Source organism: Sporobolomyces salmoneus, assembly GCF_050403485.1.
Source record: "Sporobolomyces salmoneus JCM6883 DNA, S_salmoneus_JCM6883_v1_ctg13, whole genome shotgun sequence".
Lineage (NCBI taxonomy): Eukaryota > Fungi > Basidiomycota > Microbotryomycetes > Sporidiobolales > Sporidiobolaceae > Sporobolomyces > Sporobolomyces salmoneus.
Window position 1 is genome coordinate 167953 of NW_027481150.1, and position 24630 is coordinate 192582.

General features: G+C 51.5%; 10 protein-coding genes across 10 annotated transcripts; 7 read left to right on the forward strand and 3 right to left on the reverse strand.

Moving 5' to 3' along the window:
* Window positions 1–151: 151 nt before the first annotated feature.
* On the forward strand, window positions 152–3403 carry JCM6883_000202 (uncharacterized protein; the record flags this gene model as incomplete). Its single annotated transcript, XM_076630932.1, has 5 exons — window positions 152–643; window positions 734–964; window positions 1030–1140; window positions 1203–1616; window positions 1685–3403. The coding sequence occupies 5 exons, from the start codon at window positions 152–154 to the stop codon at window positions 3401–3403; spliced, it is 2967 nt and encodes a 988-aa protein (XP_076489072.1).
* Window positions 3404–3678: 275 nt separating this feature from the next.
* On the forward strand, window positions 3679–5646 carry JCM6883_000203 (uncharacterized protein; the record flags this gene model as incomplete). The annotated part of the gene is made up of 11 exons (XM_076630933.1): window positions 3679–4029; window positions 4099–4170; window positions 4236–4328; window positions 4390–4417; window positions 4480–4545; window positions 4610–4638; window positions 4704–4868; window positions 4929–5096; window positions 5158–5221; window positions 5286–5551; window positions 5614–5646. 11 exons carry the CDS (start codon window positions 3679–3681, stop codon window positions 5644–5646), a joined length of 1335 nt encoding a protein of 444 aa, XP_076489073.1.
* Window positions 5647–5888: 242 nt separating this feature from the next.
* Window positions 5889–8694, forward strand: JCM6883_000204 (MFS transporter; the record flags this gene model as incomplete). The annotated part of the gene is made up of 14 exons (XM_076630934.1): window positions 5889–6261; window positions 6333–6429; window positions 6493–6535; window positions 6613–6736; window positions 6799–6806; window positions 6877–6938; window positions 7004–7075; window positions 7154–7510; window positions 7591–7771; window positions 7835–7905; window positions 7971–8015; window positions 8084–8245; window positions 8311–8359; window positions 8443–8694. 14 exons carry the CDS (start codon window positions 5889–5891, stop codon window positions 8692–8694), a joined length of 1896 nt encoding a protein of 631 aa, XP_076489074.1.
* A 636-nt stretch (window positions 8695–9330) lies between these two features.
* Window positions 9331–10996, forward strand: JCM6883_000205 (porin; the record flags this gene model as incomplete). Its single annotated transcript, XM_076630935.1, has 7 exons — window positions 9331–9359; window positions 9491–9557; window positions 9885–10068; window positions 10133–10275; window positions 10347–10678; window positions 10812–10866; window positions 10937–10996. The coding sequence occupies 7 exons, from the start codon at window positions 9331–9333 to the stop codon at window positions 10994–10996; spliced, it is 870 nt and encodes a 289-aa protein (XP_076489075.1).
* Window positions 10997–12534: 1538 nt separating this feature from the next.
* On the reverse strand, window positions 12535–12927 carry JCM6883_000206 (uncharacterized protein; the record flags this gene model as incomplete). The annotated part of the gene is made up of 3 exons (XM_076630936.1): window positions 12535–12728; window positions 12790–12849; window positions 12906–12927. The coding sequence occupies 3 exons, from the start codon at window positions 12925–12927 to the stop codon at window positions 12535–12537; spliced, it is 276 nt and encodes a 91-aa protein (XP_076489076.1).
* A 538-nt stretch (window positions 12928–13465) lies between these two features.
* PRM1 (pheromone-regulated protein PRM1) lies at window positions 13466–16799 on the forward strand (the record flags this gene model as incomplete). Its single annotated transcript, XM_076630937.1, has 7 exons — window positions 13466–13821; window positions 13895–14104; window positions 14163–14530; window positions 14602–15037; window positions 15099–15180; window positions 15245–15376; window positions 15441–16799. The coding sequence occupies 7 exons, from the start codon at window positions 13466–13468 to the stop codon at window positions 16797–16799; spliced, it is 2943 nt and encodes a 980-aa protein (XP_076489077.1).
* Window positions 16800–17092: 293 nt separating this feature from the next.
* Window positions 17093–17729, reverse strand: JCM6883_000208 (uncharacterized protein; the record flags this gene model as incomplete). The annotated part of the gene is made up of 3 exons (XM_076630938.1): window positions 17093–17169; window positions 17277–17463; window positions 17547–17729. The coding sequence occupies 3 exons, from the start codon at window positions 17727–17729 to the stop codon at window positions 17093–17095; spliced, it is 447 nt and encodes a 148-aa protein (XP_076489078.1).
* A 1097-nt stretch (window positions 17730–18826) lies between these two features.
* On the forward strand, window positions 18827–19964 carry JCM6883_000209 (uncharacterized protein; the record flags this gene model as incomplete). Its single annotated transcript, XM_076630939.1, has 7 exons — window positions 18827–18921; window positions 18989–19005; window positions 19108–19169; window positions 19243–19290; window positions 19392–19573; window positions 19676–19732; window positions 19799–19964. The coding sequence occupies 7 exons, from the start codon at window positions 18827–18829 to the stop codon at window positions 19962–19964; spliced, it is 627 nt and encodes a 208-aa protein (XP_076489079.1).
* A 1023-nt stretch (window positions 19965–20987) lies between these two features.
* Window positions 20988–22693, reverse strand: JCM6883_000210 (uncharacterized protein; the record flags this gene model as incomplete). Its single annotated transcript, XM_076630940.1, has 6 exons — window positions 20988–21059; window positions 21120–21617; window positions 21676–21793; window positions 21854–22425; window positions 22559–22578; window positions 22660–22693. 6 exons carry the CDS (start codon window positions 22691–22693, stop codon window positions 20988–20990), a joined length of 1314 nt encoding a protein of 437 aa, XP_076489080.1.
* A 123-nt stretch (window positions 22694–22816) lies between these two features.
* JCM6883_000211 (uncharacterized protein) lies at window positions 22817–24338 on the forward strand (the record flags this gene model as incomplete). Its single annotated transcript, XM_076630941.1, has 3 exons — window positions 22817–22965; window positions 23026–24181; window positions 24258–24338. 3 exons carry the CDS (start codon window positions 22817–22819, stop codon window positions 24336–24338), a joined length of 1386 nt encoding a protein of 461 aa, XP_076489081.1.
* Window positions 24339–24630: the final 292 nt, after the last annotated feature.

Genomic DNA, 24630 nt, shown 5'->3' on the forward strand with positions numbered 1-24630 from the left:
GATCGTGACAAAAGTGGGACCAAGGGGACTACCCCGCAGAGTTCCCGTATCAGGGGACGGACAAACGGTTATTTTTCGATCTGTATTCTCTCACTCATCTCTTTCGTTCAGATTCGCCAAACCATTCGTGATAAGCTCAAACAGGTCGCGAATGAGTACGAGGGATCCTTCTCCAGCACCTCGCAGCCGAACGACCAGCAGATCATCGAACCCTCCTCCTCCGTTTGCTCGTTCTGCAAGTCTAATCGCCGCCCCAACACTATCTCGCCTGACGACACGCTCATCCTCGGCATCTCGATTGTACCACAAAGATCTACTCAGTCCGACTCAACCGTCAATAGGTTCAGGAGGATTCTCATCGGAAAGAACGTCATTGAACGGGTGGAGAGATAAGGACTTGACGACCACAAAGGGGGACGATAGGAATAGCAAGAAGCGTAAAGGGAAAGCTGTAGCGTTCGTCGTAGGGATCAGTAACAGTAGCGGTGAGGAAGGAGATGAGGGAGATTCGCCAAAAGACTCTGCTAGTCAATTCGCATCTGAACGAGGCATTACGGCTCCAGGGGATGAGCTCGTGATACCGTGGGAAACAACAAGGCAAGTGGACGCCGACCCTACGGTCGAAGAAATCATCCGTTCTCAGGTTCGTCTCAGCTCTCCTCTCATTCCCGTTTCGTTTCCTCCCTCAGAAGTCACCTCGAGTCTGATGCCGCTATCCCCGATTCTCGCGCAGGTACGACAACCTGTACGGACAATAGACTCCCTCGACTTTGATTCTCTCCTTCGTTTTGGAATTGGCGACTACTCGTTCGTCTTCTCGCCGCCAACGTCCGCTAGGTCTTCCCTCAGCAATCTAGCGCAGAGTGGAGACGACGATGCCGTAGACGATGATGGGCGGGAACGGATCAGTCTCGGAAAGGGTAAATTCAGCGAGGTGTTGCTTGTTCGAAAAGGAGATGCTGAAGTGAGTCTTTACTCCATTGAACTCCGCTCCATTCCTTCGATGCTGACCGCTTCACGCGTCTGTAGTTCGCTTTGAAGCACACTCCTCTGCATCCCCATCATCCCTTGATCGCGAATCGACTATTGCGAGAACCGACGATTCTCGCTCAGTTGCTCCCCCATCCAAATCTGGTCAAGGTAGGCACTCCCATCGAGTCTGTGCGCCGTGAGGCTGTCACTGACACGTTTCATGTGTAAAGGTATTCGAAACTATTCGGACCCCAGGTCATTTCTACCTCGTCGAGGAAAGTCTTCGCTCGTCCATCACTCTCGAATCTTTCGTATCATCTTCGCCAGGAGGCGTCCTACCTTTACCGATCGTTTGGAGCATCCTCGAACAGTTGTCGAGTGTCGTCAGGAGTCTCCACGAACCGCTTCGAGTCGTTCACCGCGACATCAAACCCGAAAACATCCTCGTCCGAGTTATTCCTCCGCCGTTGGATTCCCCTCTCAACACGCATCCGACAGTCGTACTGAAACTTCTCGATTTTGGACTCGCCACTCACTTCTCCGCGAGCGAACCTAAACTCACGACGTGTTGTGGCTCTCCCGCTTATCACTCTCCCGAATTATGGAAAGGTCTCCGAGAAGCGAGCGGAACTGTGCCTTACTGGGTGAGCTCTATCTCCTACTCGTTTCAATTGGTTGTACGACTGGAGCTGATGTGACTACAACTCTGCAGGGACCAGAGATCGACATTTGGTGTATCGGTCTTACCATCTTGAGAATGCTCTCGCCGTCCAAATACCCCCTCGGAACAAGTCACGCTTCGCTCCAAGCGATCTCGGATAAGGTCGTCGACGCTCTCCTCGCCATCCGAGATTCATCGATCCGACAAGTCCTTTCTGGGTTTCTCAATCTCTCCGGGACGAAGCGAATAAAGTCGTTTGAGCGATTCTGCGCAAGTCTTTCTCGACGGTCGACCTCTGTCAACGATCGAGGAGAGGAGGAATTCGCGACGGCGCGAGAAGAAACAGGAGCGAGTCGGACGAAAAAGGAATTCAAATCGACCACTTTCATCCCCTCCGATCTCACTCATCGTCTCGAGCTACCCCTCGATACGTCTTTCGCAGCAACCGGCGGACCGAAACTCGAAGCGACCGTGATCGAGCACGATTTTCCAACTCCTCCGACCCCAGCCTCTCTCGATGGACGTCGAACTTCTCTCGACCGCATCAACTATGAGCGTCGCAGCGCTTCGCCTCATTGTGGCGATTCGGCGAGTTCGTCGAGCAGGAGCAGCTCGCCTCAACTCTCTCCAGCGTATGGTACAACCACGCTTCCACCGGTCGCCTCGGGAATGACCGCCGTCGCGTCGACTTCTCCTCCGCCTCTTCTCACTCCAGACCTCGCCTTCCAACCGGTTTATTTCCCTCAATCTCTTCCTCCGACACCGACTGTTCCTTCCTCCGAGCTCTTGCCTCTTCGTCATCTCGCATATCCTCCGCCCATTGAAATCACTCTCCTCAACCCCACCAACGAGCCCGTTCGAAGAGCGATCAGTTATATTAAATATTCTTTACGCTGTGCCGGCATCTTATACCACGTTCGCGACGATACCCTCTCCCCTCATACCTCCTCGACACCCGCCTCTCCCCTGTTCGAAACTCCCGCTTCTCTCCCTCCGACTCCTTTCACTGGCACTTTCAACCTTCCTTCCTCCCCCGAGCTCGACGACGACACCTTCTGCTCCTACCTGCAGTGCGTCGCCAAGGTTCCTACGTCCTTCGACAACGGTTCGAAAGCCTCTTCCGCTCTCCTGGCGGCCTTGCGTCCTCCCCTCACTCGCGCCCATTCGACCGACAATCCTCTTTCAAAACCCTCTCGCAGCGACTCCGGCACACCCTCCGCAGCTCTCAAGCTCGGACAACGCAAGAAAGAAAAGGTCGACGCTCTCACTTTCTACCTCTCGATCCGCAAAGTTTACGTCGCACCTTCTTCGTCTCGACATGGCAACTCTAGGAGGAACGGCAGCAGCACGGGACCAACGCGACGAAGACACTCGAAGGATTCTCGAATCGTCATCACCCTTTCCGACGACCGAGCACTTTCGATTGTCCGAGAAGCCCTCGCCTACGAACCTGCAGCGTCTATCGTCTCACCTCCTCCCCTCGTTCCGGTTCCTGATGCTTCTGGCCAACCTTCTTCGGATCGTGGTTGCAAGGAGGATCGATCTGCCCTATCTCCGAGACCTCTTCACTCCGGTTCTCGAGACGCTCGACAGAGACGCGAGGATACGCTGAAACGAGGAGGAACCGGCGAGGTCACTTCCGATTTCGGATCAGAGGCGGTAGGTCTCAAGATGGACATGGGTCCGAGGAAAAGTCTCGACGAAGGAGGAGGAGGAATCTTCGATCTCGCCGGTTTCGTCGGACGTCTCGTCGGATCTGGCGGCAAGTGAGCTCCCGAGCGGGACAGCCTGTATCATGTTTTCCCACTTCTCAAGTTTCGGTTTCTCTTTCATGTTGCTCGTTTAACTTTATTCTCACGCATTTTCTTTCTGTCTCACGTATTTGTCGTAACATTAGCCTATTTACAGTACCCTCATTCGCAATCGACGTTATTCTGCAGCAAACCCGGATTTGCCGTGGAGAAGGGACCTCCTTCTCGCACGGATCTCCAATTTGACACAGATCTCGACTTCTCAGTCGTCTCTCTCTTCTCCATTCTCAGGACATGTCACGACCTTCAGCAGTGACAGTACCTTGGCCACCACTCCCGTCTCCACCTCGTGAATGCGCCGTTCTCTCCGCATTACCTCCTTCACTCGTCCCACCTACCACGAACTTGCCTCGGCACTTGATCGACATTGACGGCGACAACGATGATCCTAATTCAACAAGTCCGTTCATCTTCAAAGGGGGTGGTACATCGGAACAATTGCTCTATTTCAATGGTCCACCCTCTTTAGAGCAGGAAAAGATGGGACATTGTGGTGGTCGTGCTCGTCGGATGAGAATTGAGACGGTCACCGGTGAGGAGGTTCCAAGGATGATACTCGACGTCAGGCATCGGGCTTTGACGAAGGTAAGTTGATCTTTGCGAGGTCTCATCTCTTAGCCGACACTGACCTCGTCTCGTTCTCCTTACACACAGCTCGAAGCGAAGCATCACGCGGGTGTGTTCGTTGTGAAGAACCGAGGTGATCCAGAAACTGTCGTATTGGAGGTGAGCAACTTTCCCTTCGTTTCGTCTGAGCTTTTTCTGCTCTCTCACTCACTTTTCACCGATAGGAAATGCCTTTCGCGTCTCGTTGGGGATGTTATCTGTTGTATCACGGACTGTTCCGGAATCAGAAGCTCCTCAACAGCATTGGCGTCGAAAAGGTATAATCGTACGGAAAAAACCTGAGGCAGCTTTACCCTGACTCGTCGTTCCATTCTGTAGCTGTTTCGAGAATGGTCGGAGCGAGAAGGTGAGACTGAGAAGACCTCGATCGAAAGAAGACTGACTGACGAACTTCGATCTGGTCGCAAGGGAAAAAATACGACTCAACGCACAACGCTCTGCATAGAATCCTGAAGTTCATTCATGCCTACCACAGTAAGCAAGCCGTGCAATTCCTCTTTGGCGACGCAGAGCTAAGCTGATTTGGGCGTTTGAATAGTTGATTGCAGTGAGCTTCGACGGCAAGATGTGCGTTAATATGTCTCGCTCAACGACTTCTTCTCTCGGTGAGCTACTCTGCATCGACAGTGTAGACTCGAGTGCTGATCAGTAGACATTATACTCCTCCTACAAGAAAACTCAAAAGGGATGCCCGGAAGATCGCAGAACCTCGAAATCCTCTCGTCATCTCCTCCGCAGCAGACTGTCGATTGACTGTGTTCACAAGCGTCAGTAGCGCAGAGAAGCTTTGGATCAAGGTGAGAACCGTGAAGCTCGGATGGAGACTCTGAGCAAGCTGAAACGGTTTCTTTCGCAAGGGACGAGATTTCAAGCTTGAAGAACTGGTCGGCAGTCGAAAATTGGCTCGACAATTCAAGAACGGCTGTGTTGCCATCTTCCGTCTTGCTCCCTCTGACTACCATCGCTATCATTCTCCAGTCGATGCCGTTGTCGGAGAAACGAAACATATCGAGGGAAAATACTACGTTGAGTCGACTTCTCGTTACTTTTCTTCTGAACGATCTAGCTCACAACTTTCGATCACAGACGGTCAGCTCCCTCATCGTCCGAGATCCACGATTCAATCCGCTCGGAGAGAACAAGCGAGATGGTTCGTCGTTCTTTTCGATTCTCTGTCGAGCTTCTTCCTGACGGTCGTGCATCGTTCTCGATAGTCACACTCCTTCATCATACTCGAATCGACGGAACGGTATCCCCTATCGCTTTCGTTCAAGTGGGAGCTCTTCTCGTATCGTCGATTCGACAAACTGTTCGAGACGGAGCTGAAGTGAAACGAGGGGACGAGCTGGGATACTTTGCTTACGGAGGATCAACTATCGTGTGCGTTTTCGAGAAGGGCGAGGTTGAATGGGATAATGATTTGTTGCGAAACTCGACCGGTGAGAACGAGTTTGGCTCACCGCTCGAAACGATGGTGAAGGTGAGTTGGATCTCAACTTTCTTCCTCGATCGGGTTGCTGAATCTCATGTTCGGGTGGCCAGGTTGGAGAGAGGATAGGAGCTTGGACGAGGTGAACTTGGAAGAGGAGTCGATCATGTAATCTCACAGACTGATTGCGAATCACAAGTGCAGAGCCGATCGCTGAGCTCAGTAGGCTGCCGCGGCCGAAAGCGGATGGAGAAATCTCAATGCCATCATTTTGGCATTTTCGGCGGACCGGCTGACCGAAATCCCTCAAAATCGGCCAGGCTGGATTTTTTCGCTTCCTCTCTCACTCTCTTCACCTATTCACTCGACCTTTCGACAATCGGGAACAATGACAGACAGAATATCGACTTCAGGGTCTTCCGGTCACACTCTCGCAGAATCACCGACTGCACCTCCAAAGAAAGCTCTCGATGCCGACCAACTAGCCGAACAGGAGTTTGCAGATTATGGAGGAGACTTCCCTACGCCAATCACTAAATTCGCACCGGGAACCGCAGAACCGAAAACGAGAGATCCCAGTCAACCTCACAACCCGCCGAACTTCAAACAACCTCAGCGAGAACGTCGACTTTCACGATCGAGTTACAGAAGACCGAGGGCGAATACTGGTGGAAGTGAATGGAGTTACGGAGATGGTCCCTCGCTTCACGTAGTCGATTCAGCTTTCGCGGATTGTCATCGAGTTTTGTCGCGCAGAAGTCGTGAGTTCTTTTCTTTTCGCTTTTGCTCGAGCGCTGTATTTTACTGACTCGGCTCGTCAATCGTGAAACAGTTGAGCGACATGAAGAAGAGGAACATGTCGAAGAAAACGACGGCAAAGATCCGAACAAGGTGGAATGGCTAGAAAACGATCCTGAGAATCCTCAAAAGTGAGCTCCATCGTTTGCGTCTACTCTTCTCGAAGTCAAGACTGACGAGACATTCGTTCTTAGCTGGACAACGTACAAGAAATGGAGGACTATGGCTGTTTGTTGCGTGAGTTTGATCTCGCAAATTCAAGGAAGGCTTGCAAGGGAGCAATACTGACGTTCTCTTCCACTGTGCTCGTTTAGTTCTTGACCCTCGGAGTTACATTCGCTTCTTCTGCTCCTTCTTCGTCGACACAACTTGTTGCATCAGAATTCGGGGTTGGTTCAGTGGTAGGAGCTCTTCCGATCACGACGTTCTTGCTAGGATGTGCGTTCTTTTTTCTCTTCTTTGCTGTCGTTCACCGACTGACGCTCCCCTCCGACTCATAGACTGTCTCGTGCGCTATATTCCGATTATGCCTGAACTCCTTGACGTTTGAGGCTGATGGATCCGTTTCCTCTGTACAGGGTCCCTTGATTTTCGCACCCGCTTCTGAACTCTTCGGACGTAGGATCATTTTCCTCATCTCGTGAGTTTCCGTTTTCTAGCTCGATTGTTCGGAACGAGAGCTTACCATTTCCGACTGTCGCATAGGATGGCTGTTTTCGGAATTTTCCAGATCCAATGCGGTCTTGCTCAGAATATCGAGACGATCGTTATCGGTCGGTGAGTAGCACTGCCTTTTGTTCGCGTCTCGGATTTTCGCGCGCGGAGCTGACTTCGATCTGGTCGCACGCACAATAGTTTCCTCGCCGGTTCCTTCGCTTCCTCTCCCCTTACGAATTGCGGAGGAGTCGTCGCCGATATCTTCGGTCCTGTCCAACGAGGGTTGGCAATGTCAGTTTTCAGCGCCAGTGTCTTCCTTGGTCCCGTCCTCGGACCTATTCTAGGAGGATTCACGATCATGAATTCCGGTCTTGGATGGAGATACGTTTACTTGTGGATCGGTATCTGGGCGGCAATCAGCGTCGTCATGATCTACTTCTTCCTTCCCGAGACCTATCACCCTCAACTCCTCAAGAACCGAGCTGTCAAGTTGCGCAAGGAAGACCCCGAGAAGAACAAGGACAAGTATGCCGACATTGAGAAAGCAGATTTCTCGTAAGTCAAATATTTTCATTTAGTGACTTAGGAGGGACTCCGAGAGAGTGAAATGAGCTGACTTGCATCTCTGTGCATAGGCTCAAATCAATCATCGTTCGAACTGGTGCTCGTCCCGCTCAAATGCTCGCCACCGAGCCGATTCTGCTCCTCGTCACGATTTACCTCTCCGTCGTCTACGGTCTTCTCTACGGTCTCTTCAGTTTGTTCCCCGTCATTTGGGAACAAAAGCGAGGTTTCAACCCTGGAGAATCCGGTCTCGTACGTCTTTGTTCTGCCTATTGCCTTGGCTTTTTTGTACTAACGTTTCTCCGCTCGCGACAGATCTTCATCGGAGTCGGTCTCGGTACCACGATCGGAGCTGCTGCGAACGTCCTCATGCAGAGACATTACCGGTACGCCTCTCACTCATTCGACTTACTTGACATCAATCACTGACATCGCCATTATCAAATCGCAGTGAACTTGTTCCGAAATGGCACGGTCACCCTCCTCCTGAAGAACGGTCAGCTCTCTTTCTCCTCCGGTATCAAAGTCGAATTCCAGAACTGACGCTTCTTTTCGCCGCTACAGACTTTACGGAGCTATTCTTGCCGGACCTTTACTTGTCGGATCCATGTTCTGGCTCGCTTGGACTGGAAACTACCCCGGCGTGCCTTGGTACGTCCCAGCACTCGCGACCATCATGCTGGGCGCGTCGTTCTCGCTCGTTTTCATTTCCTTCCTTTCTTACCTGTAAGCCTGCCTCCCTCAGCCATTTCATTTTCAATGTCTGACAACTTTCCTTCGCTACCCAATAGTGTCGAAGTTTACCTCATGTTCTCCGCCTCTGCTTTGGCCGCCAACACCGTAAGCGCGAATTTCGCTTCAAGTTCAGTAGGAATTACGGACTCCGTGCGAGCTGACACTCTACTATTTCGCTCGTCTGACAGGTCATTCGTTCAGCCGTCGCCGCCTCGTTCCCTCTCTGGATCTCGCAAGCCATCCGAGCGATGGGAATCAACTGGATCGGTTCCCTCTTCGGTTTCATTGGCCTCATCATCGCCCCTTCGCCTATCCTCTTCTACTTCTACGGATCGAGGTTCCGTCAAGGCTCGAAGTTCGCCCCGGCTCTCGATCTCAAGTTCAAAGAACAGGTCGAAAAGGAGGAACGCGAGAAGAAGGATCCAAATGAGAAAGCCTAATCGATTCGATACTGCTACAATGTATTCACTCACTCTCTCACTCACTCATAGACACCGCTTACTGTACACATCATCGGAACCTATTTAATCTTAGACTAATCTTCTGTCCTTTACGTTGTATCATTTTCGCTTCTTCGCAATCGCATTTCCCTGACTTCTGTAGCAGTTTTCTGGCGGGTCTAGTCGTACCGTGTGAGGATATGTTTCTCGTCGCTTCGTGACTTCGTGGACAAGGTCAGCGTTGAGGATTCTCGAACGAACGGTCTTGCGAGAGATTTCGCGGAATTTTCAGTTCAGAGCTCGAGTCCATCATCGCTCGGTCTGCCTGCCAGTCGTCCTTGACTGCAGCAGAACTCGACAACACCATCGCACTGTGCCTTGTCGACCCAGTATCGAAGGGTGCACAGAGAGGAACCCAGAGAGAACGAGATGGAAGAGTGACTTGGTTGGAGAACGGGGAGACAATGCGCGAGCCGTGAGAGCGCCGTAACCAGGGCTCTGAGCTTCCACGACTACGGACGTCTCAGCAGAAGAACGTTCGTCTGTCAGAGAGATCAGCCGAAGAGCAACGAACGCGATCGATTTCCGTTTCCCTTCTCCCACCACTTCCGTCAACACCTTACTACTTCTATAAATATGTCTGTCCCCCCTTCCTGGAAAGATCTGTACGTACCAGAACTCCCTGCTCTGCCCTGCCCTCGCCTTGCACTCGTTTCGACTTTCGGCAAATCTCGCTCCAACCCCCTCCGTTCCCTCGTTCTCCACAGACGCTGATCTTTGTTGCGACCACTTGTAGCGGCAAATCTGCCTCCGACCTCCTCAACAAGGACTACCCCCTCAACGGAAACTCCCTCGAGGTCAAGGTTAGTAATTCCTGAATTCGTTCCAAACTCCCCGACAACTATCGCGCAATCATGAGGCGCGTGTGAGGGGTATTCTGTGTCACACTCGGGCTGCATGGAGGACTCGTAGCATCGTGGCTCTCAAGCCTCACGTTATTGAAGATGGGAAGTGATCGAACGGTCGGATTGGATAAATAAAGCGAACGGCGCACGGGAGGCGATCCGGTCGAGTGCGAGGGGGCGGAAATCATTGGTGTTAAGTAGCACGTTCGAACAAGGTTCGAGCGAATCAGGCCACCTGAATAGAATCGAAAACTCACTCTACCTCTCTTCGTTTCCTTCTCGTAGACCCGTGCCCCCAACAACGTCGCTTTCCGTGTCGCCGGTACCCGTGATGCCAAGTCGAACGCGATCGCTGGTGACCTCGAGGGCAAGTACGTCGACGCCAAGAACGGTGTAACTCTTACCCAAACCTGGACCACCTCGAACGTCCTCAAGACCCAAATCGAACTCGAGAACCAAGTTGCCAAGGGTGAGTCATCATATCATCGCAGACAGAGGTGAACCCGAGACTGACCGACAACGAAACGTACCAGGTCTTAAGCTCGACATCCAAGGTCACCTCCTCCCCGCTACTCAAGGCAAGTCCGCCTACGTTACCGCTATCTACAAGCAACCTTCCCTCCACACCCGTGCCCTCCTCGACGTCTTCAAGGGCCCTACTTTCACCGCTGATGCCGTGAGTTTTCCGCGTTAGCCCTTTTCTTCGAAATCCGGATTTGTTATTGATTCATTGATGACACTTGACAGGTTATCGGACGTGACGGTTTCCTCCTCGGTGCCGAATCGACCTACTCCGTTCCCACTGGATCGATCACCCGATACGCTCTCGGTCTCGGATACGCCGCCCCCTCATACACTGTCACCGTCCACGGTCTCGCCAACCTTTCCGTCTTCTCTGCTTCCTACTACCACAAGGTCTCGAAGGACGTCGAGGCTGGTGCCAAGGCCATCTGGGACTCCAAGTCGACCGCTTCCAACGTCGGACTCGAAGTCGGAACCAAGGCTTACCTCGACAACACTGCCTTCGTCAAGGCCAAGATCAACAACGCTGGTGTCCTCGCTCTCGGTTACACTCAAGCGTAAGCCTTCCTTTCGCTCGATGTGGCTTCTCGGCTCTGTGATCGCTAACTTCTCTCGTGTTTCCTCCTGCTTCTTCCACCTTTTCTGCATCTCATTGCGATTGCTATACCGTTCACGCTCTCGATAACACAGCCTCCGACCGGGTGTTAAGGCCTCCTTCGGTGTTGCCATCGACTCTGCTCAACTCGTGAGTTTGACCTTTCTATCCCGCAGTCTCGTGTGCCTGCAGCTAACATACGATGTGCTTTGATTCCCAGTCTTCCCAATCTGCTGCCGCTACCCACAAGTTCGGAACCTCGCTCGTCTTCGAGGCTTAAATTTAACCCATCTCTCGACTCTCTCAATAAACTCGCCTCATCTCCCCCACTTCTTCCCCATACATTTCAAGTCTTTCCTTTCTTTGCAGTACAGGTGATTACGAACGAGGTTAGGTTGAAGTTGTGTTGTGGAAAGGTGTTTTCGTCGTCGTTAGTCTATTTTGACACTTCGTCTCTCTCCAATCCAAAAAAAATAGTATTCCGCCCCGCTTTCCACTGTCCGACGCGAGACGAGCTGCAATTAGGCGAGGAGAGACGATCTGGTGGTCTCAAGAGGCCTGGCTTGCAGCCTGCTTAGGATTGTCCCTCGCGACGGAACTCCGTTTCCCAGATCGACCCTTGAATTGTTGCGCTCTCGATCTCGCGAGCTCAGCTCCGGTGTCGATTGTTGTCCATCCAATGGATTATCATTCGTCGTCGCTTGCAAGTCAAATCCGAGCGACTTTTCGCCCTGGCTGATCCGCAAGCTCGTGTCTCGAATCCCGTGAACAATCGAAGCTTGATCTCCGAAACTCCGCTCAACGTGTCTGTACCATTCAAATGGTCTATATTTGTGACTGCGAATCTTGTCCCCGCCTTGCAAGCGTTTCCGTCGAGGTTCCGCTCTATTCACCAAAGTAGACTGGTCAAATCCTTTTATTTCCGCGAGCTGCTGATCCTTTCCTCTCTCTCTCTCTCTTTCGCAACCTCTCCACTCCTACTTGTCGAGATCCAAGGCGTCAGCTACGTCTCTCCATGCCAGAGATTCGCACGGTTCACACGATCTACCCGCTACCGATGACTGAATCTACTCCCGCCTCTTTAGCTGCATCGACGGACGTCCGGGCCTCAGCACCCTCGTCGACTTCCCCTGCTAGCTTCAGCTCCCGATTCCCTCCTACCCTCGTCAGCCACGGGGCAGCCCCAAACGTCGTTGTCTATCTTATCCCTGCCCTCTTTTCGTTCGGCATCGTTGGTGTTCTCGGCTGGTGGTTCTACCTCCGTCAGGCGAGAAGGGCGAGAGCAAAGGTATTCAGAAGGAGAGTCAGTGAAGACGCAGAAGGTGAGGCCCCTTCATCCAACGGTTCTGAGCTCGACGATTCGACGCTGATGTCTCCCTTTCTTGGTGTGCATTCCATCAGCTTGTATCGGCCCACCTCCTCCCTCTATTACTTTCCTGAAACCGATCCCGTCCTCCTGCTCCCTCGCCACAGTGTTCGAGAAATCGTTCGAGGCGCCGTTGACGTTCTCTCCTTCACGAGGAAACGACGACTGCTCTACTCTCCCACCTCCAATCTATTCTCCGGGTTGGAGCAACGTTGGTCCAGCGAGGGAGTAAGACTTCAGTGAGTGCTGCCAAGGGGGACGAGGTGTGCTTGACGGAAGTGTTGTGAGGGCGAATTTTCAGACTGGGTTGTATCGCTGTTTTGCGGGTTTCTCTCGTTCTTCTCTTGTAGCATCAGCTTGAGGTAGTGTAACAGTCGACTTGTATCTTACAGTCTAGAGGAGAGTGATACAACAACCCAGTCCAAGCCAAACCCACCGAAAGGAGACGTTTTTTACTGCCACATCTGTTTCGCTTTCTTCCTTTGATCCTTCTTCGACCCCATCTCAACCTTTCGTTTCTCCAACTTCTGTGCTCTCTCCATTGCCGCAATCTTCTGCTCTTGTTTCCGTTTGTTCGATGAACTAGATTTGGTTCGTTTCATTTTCGCTTTCGTCGCTTGTTCGGGAGCGACGTGGGGTTGAGTGACTGCACGCAATGACCGACGATCAGCACACTTTAACCCGCGCTGATAGAAGATCTCACGTACCAGCTAGGGAGGGTTCAGGAGCGGGAGCCTCGATCTCTGGCTCCGCTTGACGTTGTTTACCTAAGCGCACAAGAGTGTGAGCTACATAGCCAGACGTGAAGGACCTGGGTACTTACCTGCTGCTTTAGCTGAAGGCATGGTGTTCGAAAGTGAAGAGTTTGAAGATGAAGAGAGAAAACGCTCTCTTTCACCTCGATACATCCCTCGATCCGACCTTACTCGGCTAGGACAGCTCCGATGCAGCTATTGAACTAGCCAGCAGCTGGACTCCACGACTAGCCTGCTCTCGCTTCGATATCTTAACTTTTTCACTCAACAGTCATCAATCCCAGCTTCGAATCGATGGTGGAAGATGAACGCAGACATCCAGAGCCACAGAAAAGGATAGCAAGACTGACAGCAGGCGAGAATAAGGAGGAATAGAATCGCGTCAAGTTGGGTTTCCCTTTGTCGCAGAATTTGACCTTGTTCTCGTAACGCACAGACTCTCAGCTTCGCTACCCTTGTTCTCCCCTTTCTGTCCTTTCTATCTTCACCTTCATCTCTTCTCTCGACGATACTGCGGCTGCTGCTGAACCAGAACGACGCAGGACGTCGCCAAAGTCAAAAACTCCGACTCTCAAGTCTCCGACCCTTTTTGTGCGCACCGGTTGCGCCTCCCATTTCTTAACTCGACATGTCATATCCACTACCTCCCACATACTCGTCTACGGCCCGTCAACTGCACCCTTACCTCGGTCCGCGAGCTCGTTTATCCCTCTCGTGGCTTTCTCAACACTTTCTCGCCCTCCTTCTAGTCCTCGTCGCTCTCTGCTTCCTCCTATCTTCGATTCCGGTACTCGTCAAAGATGGGAAAGCAACGTTGACGGCAGCGTGTTCTGGAGTCGAAGGAGCTGCATCAGTAGCCGCTTCGTTACCTCACTTTATGGCGGATGGTGTCAACGAATTGAACTCGAAGACAATTAGCGCGGTCACGAATGGGGCAGGAACGGTGTTGGATCTCACTCTGCAGGGCCTCGAAGCGATCATCATGTCAGTTTGTCTTTCGCTCGTTTAGAATTCAGCTCGTTCACTGAATTCGCCTCGATTGTCTTCCACTCCGCAGCTTCATGATCGACACCTATCGCTCCCTGTTCCTTTGTCTCCTCGACCTCGTCGTTCATGGTTCTCTCACTCTCCTCGTCCACGCGATCGAAGAAGCCCAAGAGTTCGTCACCGAGGCTCTCTCCAAGATTCGCGACGGGATTCAGAGCGCCATAGGCGGAATCAACACGGGACTCGAGAACTCGATCGGCTTGATCGACAAGATTCCTGGGTGAGCTTCTTCCAGCTCACCATTCTCGCGAGAAACGACTCACCTCCTCTTCCGTTAGAGTCGACATCGATGTCCCAACGATCGACATTCCCGAATTATCTGCTCTCGAGAATGTCACGATCCCCTCGACTGTCGTCGACGCGCTCACCGATCTCAACTCCTCGATTCCGACTCTCGACGAATTCCGTGCGTCGATGAACTCGCTCATCTCGAGACCGATTGAACTTCTACGCGCCAATATCAACTCGACATTATCGAATCGAACGATCGAGGTCGAAATGTTACCGGTTCCAGCGAAACAAACTGTCGAAATCTGCACGGATCTCGACACGAGTTGGATCGACGACGTGGGAGATGACCTCGGCAAGTTTGTCAAGGTTGCGAGAGGACTTGTCGTTCTGTTGATGGTGCTATTTATGCTCGCTTGTGAGTTGTCAATTCGACTTTCTGACTTAAGGTCTGAACAGTTCGGACTCACGTCGTTGTCGCTCGAGCAGGTGCGGTATGGGAGAAGTACAGCTACCGAAACTTTATTGGAGGAGTCATGTCAGCTCGAGAAGCCTGGATCCGAGATCTAGTCGACGAATCTACGAATTCCGTTCACCCTTCGTCCGCCGAAGAAGCTCTTTCGAAACCAAACCTCCTCTCATTCCTCAACGCTTCTTCTCACCCGACTCTTTTCGCCTTCGTCTCTCGACTCCAACGACTGTTCTCTCTCCGCACGTCGAACGCAAAGTCAAACTTGATTTGGTTCTTCTCGTACATCGCACATCCTCACGCTTGGGCGTTCCTCGTTCTCGGTTTGGTCGGTCTCTTGGTTGTCCAGATCCAACTCTGGGCGCTGAGAGGACCCGTCAAAGACTTGACGACGAAGAGGGCGAACGAAGGAGCGGGAGAATTCTCGAACAGCGTGATTGGAAGTCTCAACAACAAGTGAGTCGATTACCCGGTTCTGTCTCGCAGCAACGAGCTCGCAGCTGACTATTGCTGATAGGCTGAACGAGTCGTCTTATGACTTTGCGATAAAGTCGAATCGGATGATCTTGTCAGTCGAAAGTGGAATCAACGAAGATCTCGTGAGCTTGTTTTCTTCTCTTTCGCTCAACTCGATGTGAGACTAAGTCTTTTCTCTTGGATCAGTTCGGCTGGGTGAATGGAACGACAGAAGCTCTCAATACCACGATCAACGGATTCTACGACGGTTTAACCGACGCCATCACCGACGTTTTCGACGGAACAGTGCTCGAAGATCCGATTCTCAATTTAGTCTACGTGCGCGGCGACCTCTCATGTTCCATCTGTATCTTGTCCGTCGTACTGAGACTTCTTTGTGCAGTGTCTCGTCGGTAGCAAAGTTGATGCGATTTCGTCGGCTCTCACTTGGATGCACGCTCACGCTCACATCTCCCTTCCAACCGTCTCTCCAACGATCCTCATGCTCAGCTCAAACCGATCTCAAGAACTCACAGAAGGACTCACTTCGCCCGATTCAGCCGTTTCGACCACTTCGATCGTCGACAGAATGCTCGAAGCTTACGCACGATCCCTCGAACAACAACGACTCGGGTTCTGTATCGCCATCGGTATTTGGGTCTTGGTCGTCGTGATGGGGCTGATTGGAGTAGGATGGAGATCCGGAGGAGAAGAGAAATGGGCACATTGGCGAGGTCGACCGATTCAGAGGGAGGAGAAAGACCTGGATGAGAAACCGTACTTCAAGCCGTTACACCTTCGAGGTCATTCTACAGTCTCCGGGTCAGGCCGACAGTCGCCTCCACCGAAATCTCCAGTGGATCCGCGCACGGTGAATCAGCTCGCACAATATTCGTTCCCTCATTCTCCGCCACCTGAAGGTCCCCTCCCTCCTGTACCTCCCCAGCCACAATCCTCCGATACGTATCTTTCGACCAAATCCCTCCAGCCAAGTGCGGCGAGTTGGGCTTCCCTCGTTGACTTCTTCCGTTCGACTTCTCCATCTCCCCCAGAATCTTCAAGCAATCCTCCACCTCCTCCAAAGGACAACACTTCGAAGAAGCGTCTCGAACTCCCCGCTATCTCACTCGCGATTCCTCGAGCTCTCCGCTCGAAACCGTCCTCCAACTCGAAGTTCAATCCTCGTCCTTTCAACATTTCTCGACCTCGACCCTCCTCAAAACATCAGCGTCGTGACTCCGACATGGTTGATCTGCGGACTGGTCAATCCGTCTCAAGATCCGTGCCGGGGAATGGATTCGGAGGATTCGGGAGAAAAGTGAGAGGGATTGGGGACGATCTGATGGAAGCTACGAACAGTGGTCGACAACGCGAGGAAACGACGGCGAGACGAAGAACCTCAACATCTCTCGACGGCTGGCATCCGCTCGAATCCCCGAAAATCGCGGATCGATCCTCTTCACCGCCAACAGATACCTCGAACCGATTCTCTTTCCTCCCCTACTTTCCCCCTCACACGACTCTCCCTCTCGACGACTCAATGACCACGACGACGACAAATCCGTTCGCGGATCCTACTGCGGTCCTGTCTCCCCCGACTCGATCGACTTCAATTCAACCCCCAATTTCACCCCCTCCGCAAAGAACGATTCTCCGTGGTCATCAACTCGCGTTCGATCCTTTTTCGGACTCGCATGCGATGGGTGAACCGAGAGATAATCAGAGATCTAAGGATCCTTTCGCAACTCCGTTTGATGAGTAGATCTCCGTTATTCGTCCTCGTTTATTTCTCTCTCGTTTGTTGTTGTATTTGACTGCTATAGACACTCCTTCTTCCTACTGTCGAGGACGCCTTGACATTCTCCAAGATCTACTACTTGAAGGCGTGAGAGAAACGAAGCAGAATGAACTGTAAACTTGCAAAACGAATTTCTTTTTCGCTGATTTGTACTGATTTAACCTCACATCTCGCTTCTCACATAAAACAATTATCCCTGCTCCCGTACTTCTCCCTCATTCATCCTTTGTACATTGAAGCTCGAAGCGTGAGTCGGTTTACGCCGAGACAGCTTTGGCCAAATCGGCGAGAGCTTCCCTACGCTTGTACTTTCCATCTTCTACGACCGAGGCGTCTGTAAGGCAGCAAACACGGTCAGTGAACAGAGTCGACCTCAGTGTGGAGTACACGAACTGCGATTGCTCGTCTCGAAGCGAAAGAAAAGAGAGAGTGAGAGCTCACCAGCATCGGAAGAGAAAACACCAGTCCATTCGACGAAGGTCGTATCGTCGGTCGTGACGGAATGGAGGGTGATAGTCGAGAGAACGGAGGAGAAGGAGAGGGAAGGTTCAGCGGTGATGATCGAGTAAGTGACGGAATGACGGATCGAAGAATGTTCTTCTTGCTTGACTTGGACAGAGGTTCCATCCTACAATGATCATCGTCGACGTCGAGGGAGTGTCAGTATCGTCGCAGGTTCGAAGAGGAGAGAAGGATGGGGCGGAGACTCACCTTGAACTTCCAGGTGTAGACATCAGCTTCCGAGCTGACTCCCTTGTCGGCGAGTTGGGAGGATTCGAGAGCCGACCACCACTTGGAGAAGTCTTGAAGCTTGATCAAGTGCCAGACTTTGGCGAGAGGAGCTGAAATGACGCTGGACTCAACGACGTAGTTACCGGTAACAGGGGACGACATGGTTGATTATTGGATGAATGAAGGGTTGGGAGCTTGGCGAATGGACGAGTATGAGAGAGTGGTGAGAAAGAGAGAGGGAGGAGGAGACCAACGATGACGATCGAGTTTCGTATTTCCCTCCAATTTTCACCAGTTCCTCCCAATCTATGAGCACTCCATACTCTTCTTGTCAATGTACCGCATCGTTGCTGAACTCTATACAGGTGAAGCACAAAAATTGTCGAATTTTCCAGAATTCCTTCTCATTGCAAACCGTCGAACCCAGAGTCGGGTGTTCCTCGGAGCGCACTGAGCGCAAGGTGACAATCGACGACGAAGAGCGGGGTTGAGCTGCGCGAAGGAGGGAAGGAAAACGAAAGAGAAAGAGAGAGAAGCTGAAATCGAATTCATCGCAAGGCAGTGCTCGGACTCGTGTTTTGAATCTAGAATCGACAAAGATCGAAGCTCACTGCTAGTCGTCGAGGAAGAAAGGAAGAAAACTGAGGAGAAGGAAACTGGTCGATTTCGAGATGATAGACGAGTTGAGAGTGAAATATTGGATTGACAAGCTCAGGCCAGAACGAGAGAGAGACGGGAGCATAGCATAGGGAGAGATCAGACAGAGACGCGCGCAGTTCTTTTCAAAAAAAAAACAAACTCGGTTCGAAACCTCGGCCTCTCGTCTCTCAACGACAAATTTCCTCCCTCCCTTCCCCTTCTCCTCTTCTTCTCTCAACCACTCACTTTCTCCACTCACTCTCGCTCTCACTCTTCTCACTCACCCCCACCTACACGTGAGTATACTCTATCTCTGTCTCTTGCTCCCGACTCGTTCGACTCTCTCTCGATCCAAGACGCGTGTGGCCGTTTTTCCATCACATCGGCATTCACCCATTCGCCACCCTCGATCTTCCGCACAGTATCGAGCGATGGAGCGTGAATGATGAGTAGATGGACACGGACACGCGTCCTCGGAGCCTCGGAGCAGGGTTCGATGGGGAAACTTTGAATTTGGTAGCACCGAGGAATGTTTAAACAAACTGACTCTCTCTCTCTCTCTCTCTCTCTCGTCATTCCCCCTTCTTTCCTCCTTTCTACATTACAGTTTCTCTACCAAGATGTTCAAGCTTTCCGCCGTCGCTCTCGTCGCCCTCGTTGCCTCGCTCGTTTCTGGACAACAAATCAACACTCCTACCACCGGTCTCTTCACCTGGTGAGACTTTCCTCTCGCTTATTCGTGCTCGTTGATCTGAGACTGATAGAGTTGGCCAATCGCACAGTGAACCCTACCTCATCTGTAAGTCAATCGAAATCGGAGAAAGGAGACGACGTGTTCTCCCTTGACTTCGCGTGCCAAGATTCCTAACCTCTGGTTCTCTTCTCTCTCTCTCGCATATAGCCTTCTCCGGAGGACAAGCTCCTTACACCATCCGTGCCAACCAAGGTGGATCCGTCTCCGAGGTGAGCTCGAAAACATTTCGGAAGAAATTGCTCCCCGATTCTTCATACTGATCACCTATTAAACTTCGTTCAGGTTCTTGAAACCATCGCTACCAACCTCAACGCCAACTCCTACACCTGGGTGAGTCTAAATTCCGAGTCTTGCCGTGCTCTCAAACGAAAATTGCGAAATTGAACGATTAGACGATTTTTGAAACCTGACTCCTTCCTCAATTCTCCTAGAACGTCAACCTCCCCGCCGGTCAATCCGTCACCCTCGCCTTGACCGACGCTACCGGAGCCACCGTCTACGCTGACGCCGTCAACGTTCAAGCCGGATCATCGACCGACTGCGTAGGACAATCAGCCTCGTCCGCATCCGGATCAGCCACCTCTGCTGCTTCGTCGGCATCCGAGTCTGCTTCGTGAGTCTTACTTCTCGTCTCGATCATTGATCATTCTAGGATCTCGAATTACTCTTTTGTTCGAATCTCGAATTAATCCATTTTTGTTGTTCTTCTTTTCAGTTCCATCGCCAGCTCTGCCTCGTCGTCTGCCGGTGGAGCTGCATCGTCGGTTCGCAGGTACGTTCATCATGTTTCATCACTTCTGATTGATTCTTCTTGACTGACCCTCATTCTTTTATACAGCGCCGCGTCGTCTGCTCAATCTGGAGCGTCGTCCATCGCATCGAGGGCCACGAACGCTGCCTCGTCGGCTGCTGCATCGGCAACTGGAACTTCTGGGTCGTCCTCCCTCAAGGTCGCCGGAGGACTTCTCACTGGAGCCGTCGGAGTTGTCGCTCTCTTCGCTTAAACTAGAACAATCTTCTACTAGAACTTTAACGACTCTCCCTTCTTTACGCCCTTTCTCCTTCTTTCTTCGGACATACGGACACTCTTTTTTACCCTCACCATTCATCAATCGTAATTTACTCTCCCCTACCCCCCCTCTTCTCTCTCCCCATTCTTCGATTTTTTCTTTACTAGTACTCACTTTTCAAGTTCCCCTCTTGGGTTACATACAAAGTGACCTTTGTTTCCCCCTTCTCGAATCATCTCATCATTCTGTTGCAACCTTTTTCTACATTCCAATAAACTCACTCAATCAAACCTAGTTTTACAAACCCTTCTTGGCACCAGCGAGATCTCGTTGTGTCGTACGGCATCAAGCTGATTCGAGTCGAGCTCCGCTGGCTCGCAGACGTGGAGCGAGAAAGAATTTTGCGAAAGGAACAGGTTGAAGGACTTTCCTCTCCTCGTCGAAGCTCTCCCGATCCCTCTTCTCATGTGTGAACGCTTCGAGCAGCAAACAGACGCGTCACACAATGCAGACGAGAGCGCCGAAACTGCCCAGGGGAAGAAGTTGAATGATATTCGCGAAGTTTTGATGAAGTCGATTTCCTCCTCCTCTCCCACTTCTTTCGCCCTGAACGAATACTGAACACACTATACTGAAGCCTACTAGAGACTAGAGACAGACGAAGAGCTGCTACGACTGTTTTAGCTGCTCTTCCCACGTCGATTCCCTCTGTACGATTCTTTTCCCTCTCTCTTCCTCTTCCTGCCGCGAGCTGAGTAATCTAACGCAGCAGGAAATACCCGCGCTCAAGATTCAAACACGGTCCTCCTTGGAATGCCCTCGATGCGACCAATTCGCAGATGATTCTTCTGTCGGTTCCATTCTCGATTTCTCTCCTGAATCTCCTGCTCTGGGTACCTTCTGCCTATATATCGATGGTTGCTGTTACAACAGGTGGGTCTATACATATCCGAGTCGTGATGCAAGGGAGTGGTGTAAAATGCGAACAGTACGAAAGTCGAAGAGAAAAGGAGAGGTTTATTGTTGGGCGCAACCGGGTTGACCACCTTCATAATCGTCTTCATCAGTTGCTCTTCCGTTCCCGTGATACTACAGATCGCAGACAAGTCAGCTCGAGCAACATCAGAGAAGAAAACGCGTACGACTCACCCAAGATTGATCCTCGTGATTTTCTCTCCTCTCCTCCAATTCGACCTCCTCAACGTCCCTCCCCTCTTTCTCCAGTTCCTGTTTCGACAGATCCTCCCTCCTCGGCGGTAACAATCCTCTCAGTGTATCCGTTCCCCCTCTCTCCGCTAATCCCATCGCCCATTCTTCTCCAGGCATTTCAACTTCGATTTTAACGATCAAGTCCCCCGTTGAACCTTTCCTCCACATCCCTTCGTGACTGATTTGTACTTCGTCGCCAGTTTTCAGGACTCTCCAACCGAGCTGACCGGGGGAAGGGGAGGAGGCGCGCAGAGCTCGGCCGTCGAGATGGAGCAGGATCAGACGGGAGAAACCGAGGAGAGATTCGGAGAGCGTGAGGGAGAGGGTCGTCTCGAGAGAAGAAGGACGGGAGGAACCGAGTGAGGGGAGAAGCGTGAAGGTCGGATGAGGGAGCGGGAGAATGGTCAGATGCAAATCACCAGGTGCGGAGGAATCGGGCTGGACGCGTAGAACTATCAGTGACGAGGTCAATCGGGGTATAGGAAGAGGAGCTCACTGATTCGTCTCCTTCACCTTTCAGGACGATCACCTCTCCGGCGTGCATTCCTCGTTCGACCACAAATTCGACTTTTTTCTTCTCTTTCTGTGTCCGACTCGCTTTACATTTCTTACACCTGTAAGAGATAACGACAGTCAGTTAGAATAGATCGTCTCGAAAGAGAGATCAGACTTACTGATCCTGATCTCTGACTCTCAATCCTCTCCCCTCGCAAGCACTACACATTACCGGTTGCCTCACCATATAGCTCCCCATCGTCCTCATCGCGAACGTCTGTCCCTGACCACTACATTTCACGCAAGGTTTCGCCTGTTTGCCCGGTTTCGCTCCCGTTCCTTTACAACCCGAACAAGTCCTAATCCGTTCAATCGCGATCGTTTTCGTACAACCGCAATACAACTCCTCCAACGTTAGATGTAAATCGATCGTCGAGGGCGGAGTTTGAGTCTTTCGACGTTGTCGAGGTCGAGAAGAGGAGGGAGGAGGTCCGGATCCAAACATTTGATCCATGAAACTGTTCATGAATTCATCCTCATCCATTCCTCCACCTCCCATTCCACCACGAGCTCCTTTCTCACCGAAATGGTCATATTCGTCTCGACGTTCAGGATCAGAGAGGGTTTCGTAGGCGTTTTGAATCTCTTGGAATTTCGAGTGGTCGGGTGCTTCGCCGGAGGAGGAAGGGGCTTGTCGATCCGGGTGGAACTGCAACGACTTGGAGCGGTAGGCTTTCTTGAGTTCTGCTGCCTGGGAAAGATAGAAAGTCTGTCAGCTCAGGAGAGAGGAGAGGGAGAGAAGAAGAAGCGAGAGGTAGGAGGTTTCCGCTCGCTCTCCGAGCTTCTATACGAGTCTGGCCGTTACCAGAGGGATAGTAACTCACTGTACAGTCGGGAGAGACGCCTAGACGAGAGAAAGAAGAGTTCAAAAGAACGAGATGTCAAAACAGGAGGAAGTGAGGGAAGGACAACGAGAAGAACTCACCTAGGACATCATAGAGTTTTGTCTCTTGCACCATCTCACTTTCGACGCTGATGAAGTGAAGAGAGTGGAGATAACCGATCAAAATCTCGGCTTCATCTCTTTCTCTCGTTTTTACCTCATCATCTCTCTCTGACCGACGGTCGACTACTCAAGAAGGATGTCAGAAGTACCACAAACGCAGCCTGCGCCGGAAGAGACCGTTACACGCGTCAGCAAGCGATCTATTTCCGACGCACTCGCCAATCTCGATTCCGCCTGTCGAGACTCTCTCTCCTCGCTAAGCACCCCGAAGAAACGTAGAACTGCGTATGTATACTCTTCCCATGCTCCGCCCCTGATCGAGCTGACTCTTCTCCCTTTTCTCAGTGCCGCTCCACTTTCGTCAACTCCAGCACTCCAAGCGATCCTCTCTCGCAACACTCCTCGATCCGTACCTTCCACTGTCCCTCCTCCACCTTCCTACGAACCTACTTCTCTCCCCGCTCTCCTCTCCCGCCTCTCAACTTTCAAACTCACGACTTACTCCCCTTCCAAACCTCCTTCCCTCTCCTCTCTCCAATGCGCCCTCCACGGGTGGATCAACAGATCCACTCGAGAACGACTCGAATGCGTTACCTGCAAAAAGGGGATCGTTCTCCTCCCCCCTTCTTCACCGAATACCTGGAATTCTCCCGCCGGACAAACCTTGAGGGAAGAGTATGAGAGGTTGGTGGGGAGTGAAGGAAAGGGACATGAATCGAATTGTCCTTGGAGGATGAGACCTTGTTCGAAAGGACTTTATAGACTCGAGGGAGGTGGATTGGGAGTGAGGAATGGAGGTGGAAGGAGGAAATTGTTGGAGATCGTGGGGGGACAGGCGGGGGAAATGCAACAGAGAGGTCTAGGGGGAATGGAGTTGGAGTTACCGAAGATGGCGAAGGAGTTGGTCGAGGAAGAAGGAGCGAAAGAGAAATTAGTGAAAACTGTCACTTCACTCCTCGCGGATATCTCGAAGGACGAATCGGGCCTAGAGGTATCGACAACGACGATACTTTTAGCGATATTCGGATGGTCATTAGATCCTCTACCAACTTATCAGTCACCCTCTCTATCTCGATCGAACTCAGCTTCTTCCCTTTCGTCCCTCTCTTCCTCCTCGTCAACTCCGATCTTGTCATGTTCCTACTGTCTCCGTCAAGTCCTCACATCTTCGTACCTACCCGCTTCTCCTTCTACCTCCGGCGCAGCTCAGCCAACGACAAGTACGAAACCAAAACCTTTCAATCCAGTTTCTCAGCATTATCCTTACTGTCCTTTTATCGATACCACCACTATCACCTCCTCCTCCTCATCAACACCAACTACAACTTTACCTGCCGTATCAAGGACAACAACGAAGAAGAAACCGGGTTATCAGCTTCGACTAGAAGCAGTTCTACAGAAACACCACTCGGCTTCGACTTCGATGATTCACGGTTCGACAAGTCGATCAGATGGAACGAATGAAGGAACAGCAGAGGAAGGGAAATTAAATACAGTCAAGGTGAGTTTCTCGAATCGACTCTCTCGCAGACAAATCGTAATCGTGAATAACTGACCCGCTTCGTGTCTGTTTACAGACAAGAGAGTTGTTGAACTATGTTAGAGGGCTGTTGGGACCGAAAGCAGCGACATTGACGACGCGAATTAGCAGTAAGTAGTAGCACAAAGTAGGAATACTCGATTGAATGAGATCTCAATATCATTCGGAATGCTATTCATTATCTCACGGAACTATCTCGTCCTCGCCTTGCCTCTTGTAATCCTGCTCGGAACCGTGAGAGAGACGCTGGCGACAGCGAGGGGACAAAACAGGTGATATTTTTCCGATATCAAAAGGAAAATTTTGGAGATGCAGAGAGCAAACGAGAGGAGCAGTACAGAGATAAGGGAATGACGACTTTTTTTGGCGAAGGAGGTAGAGAGACAGGGAAAAGAGGTATCAACGACGGT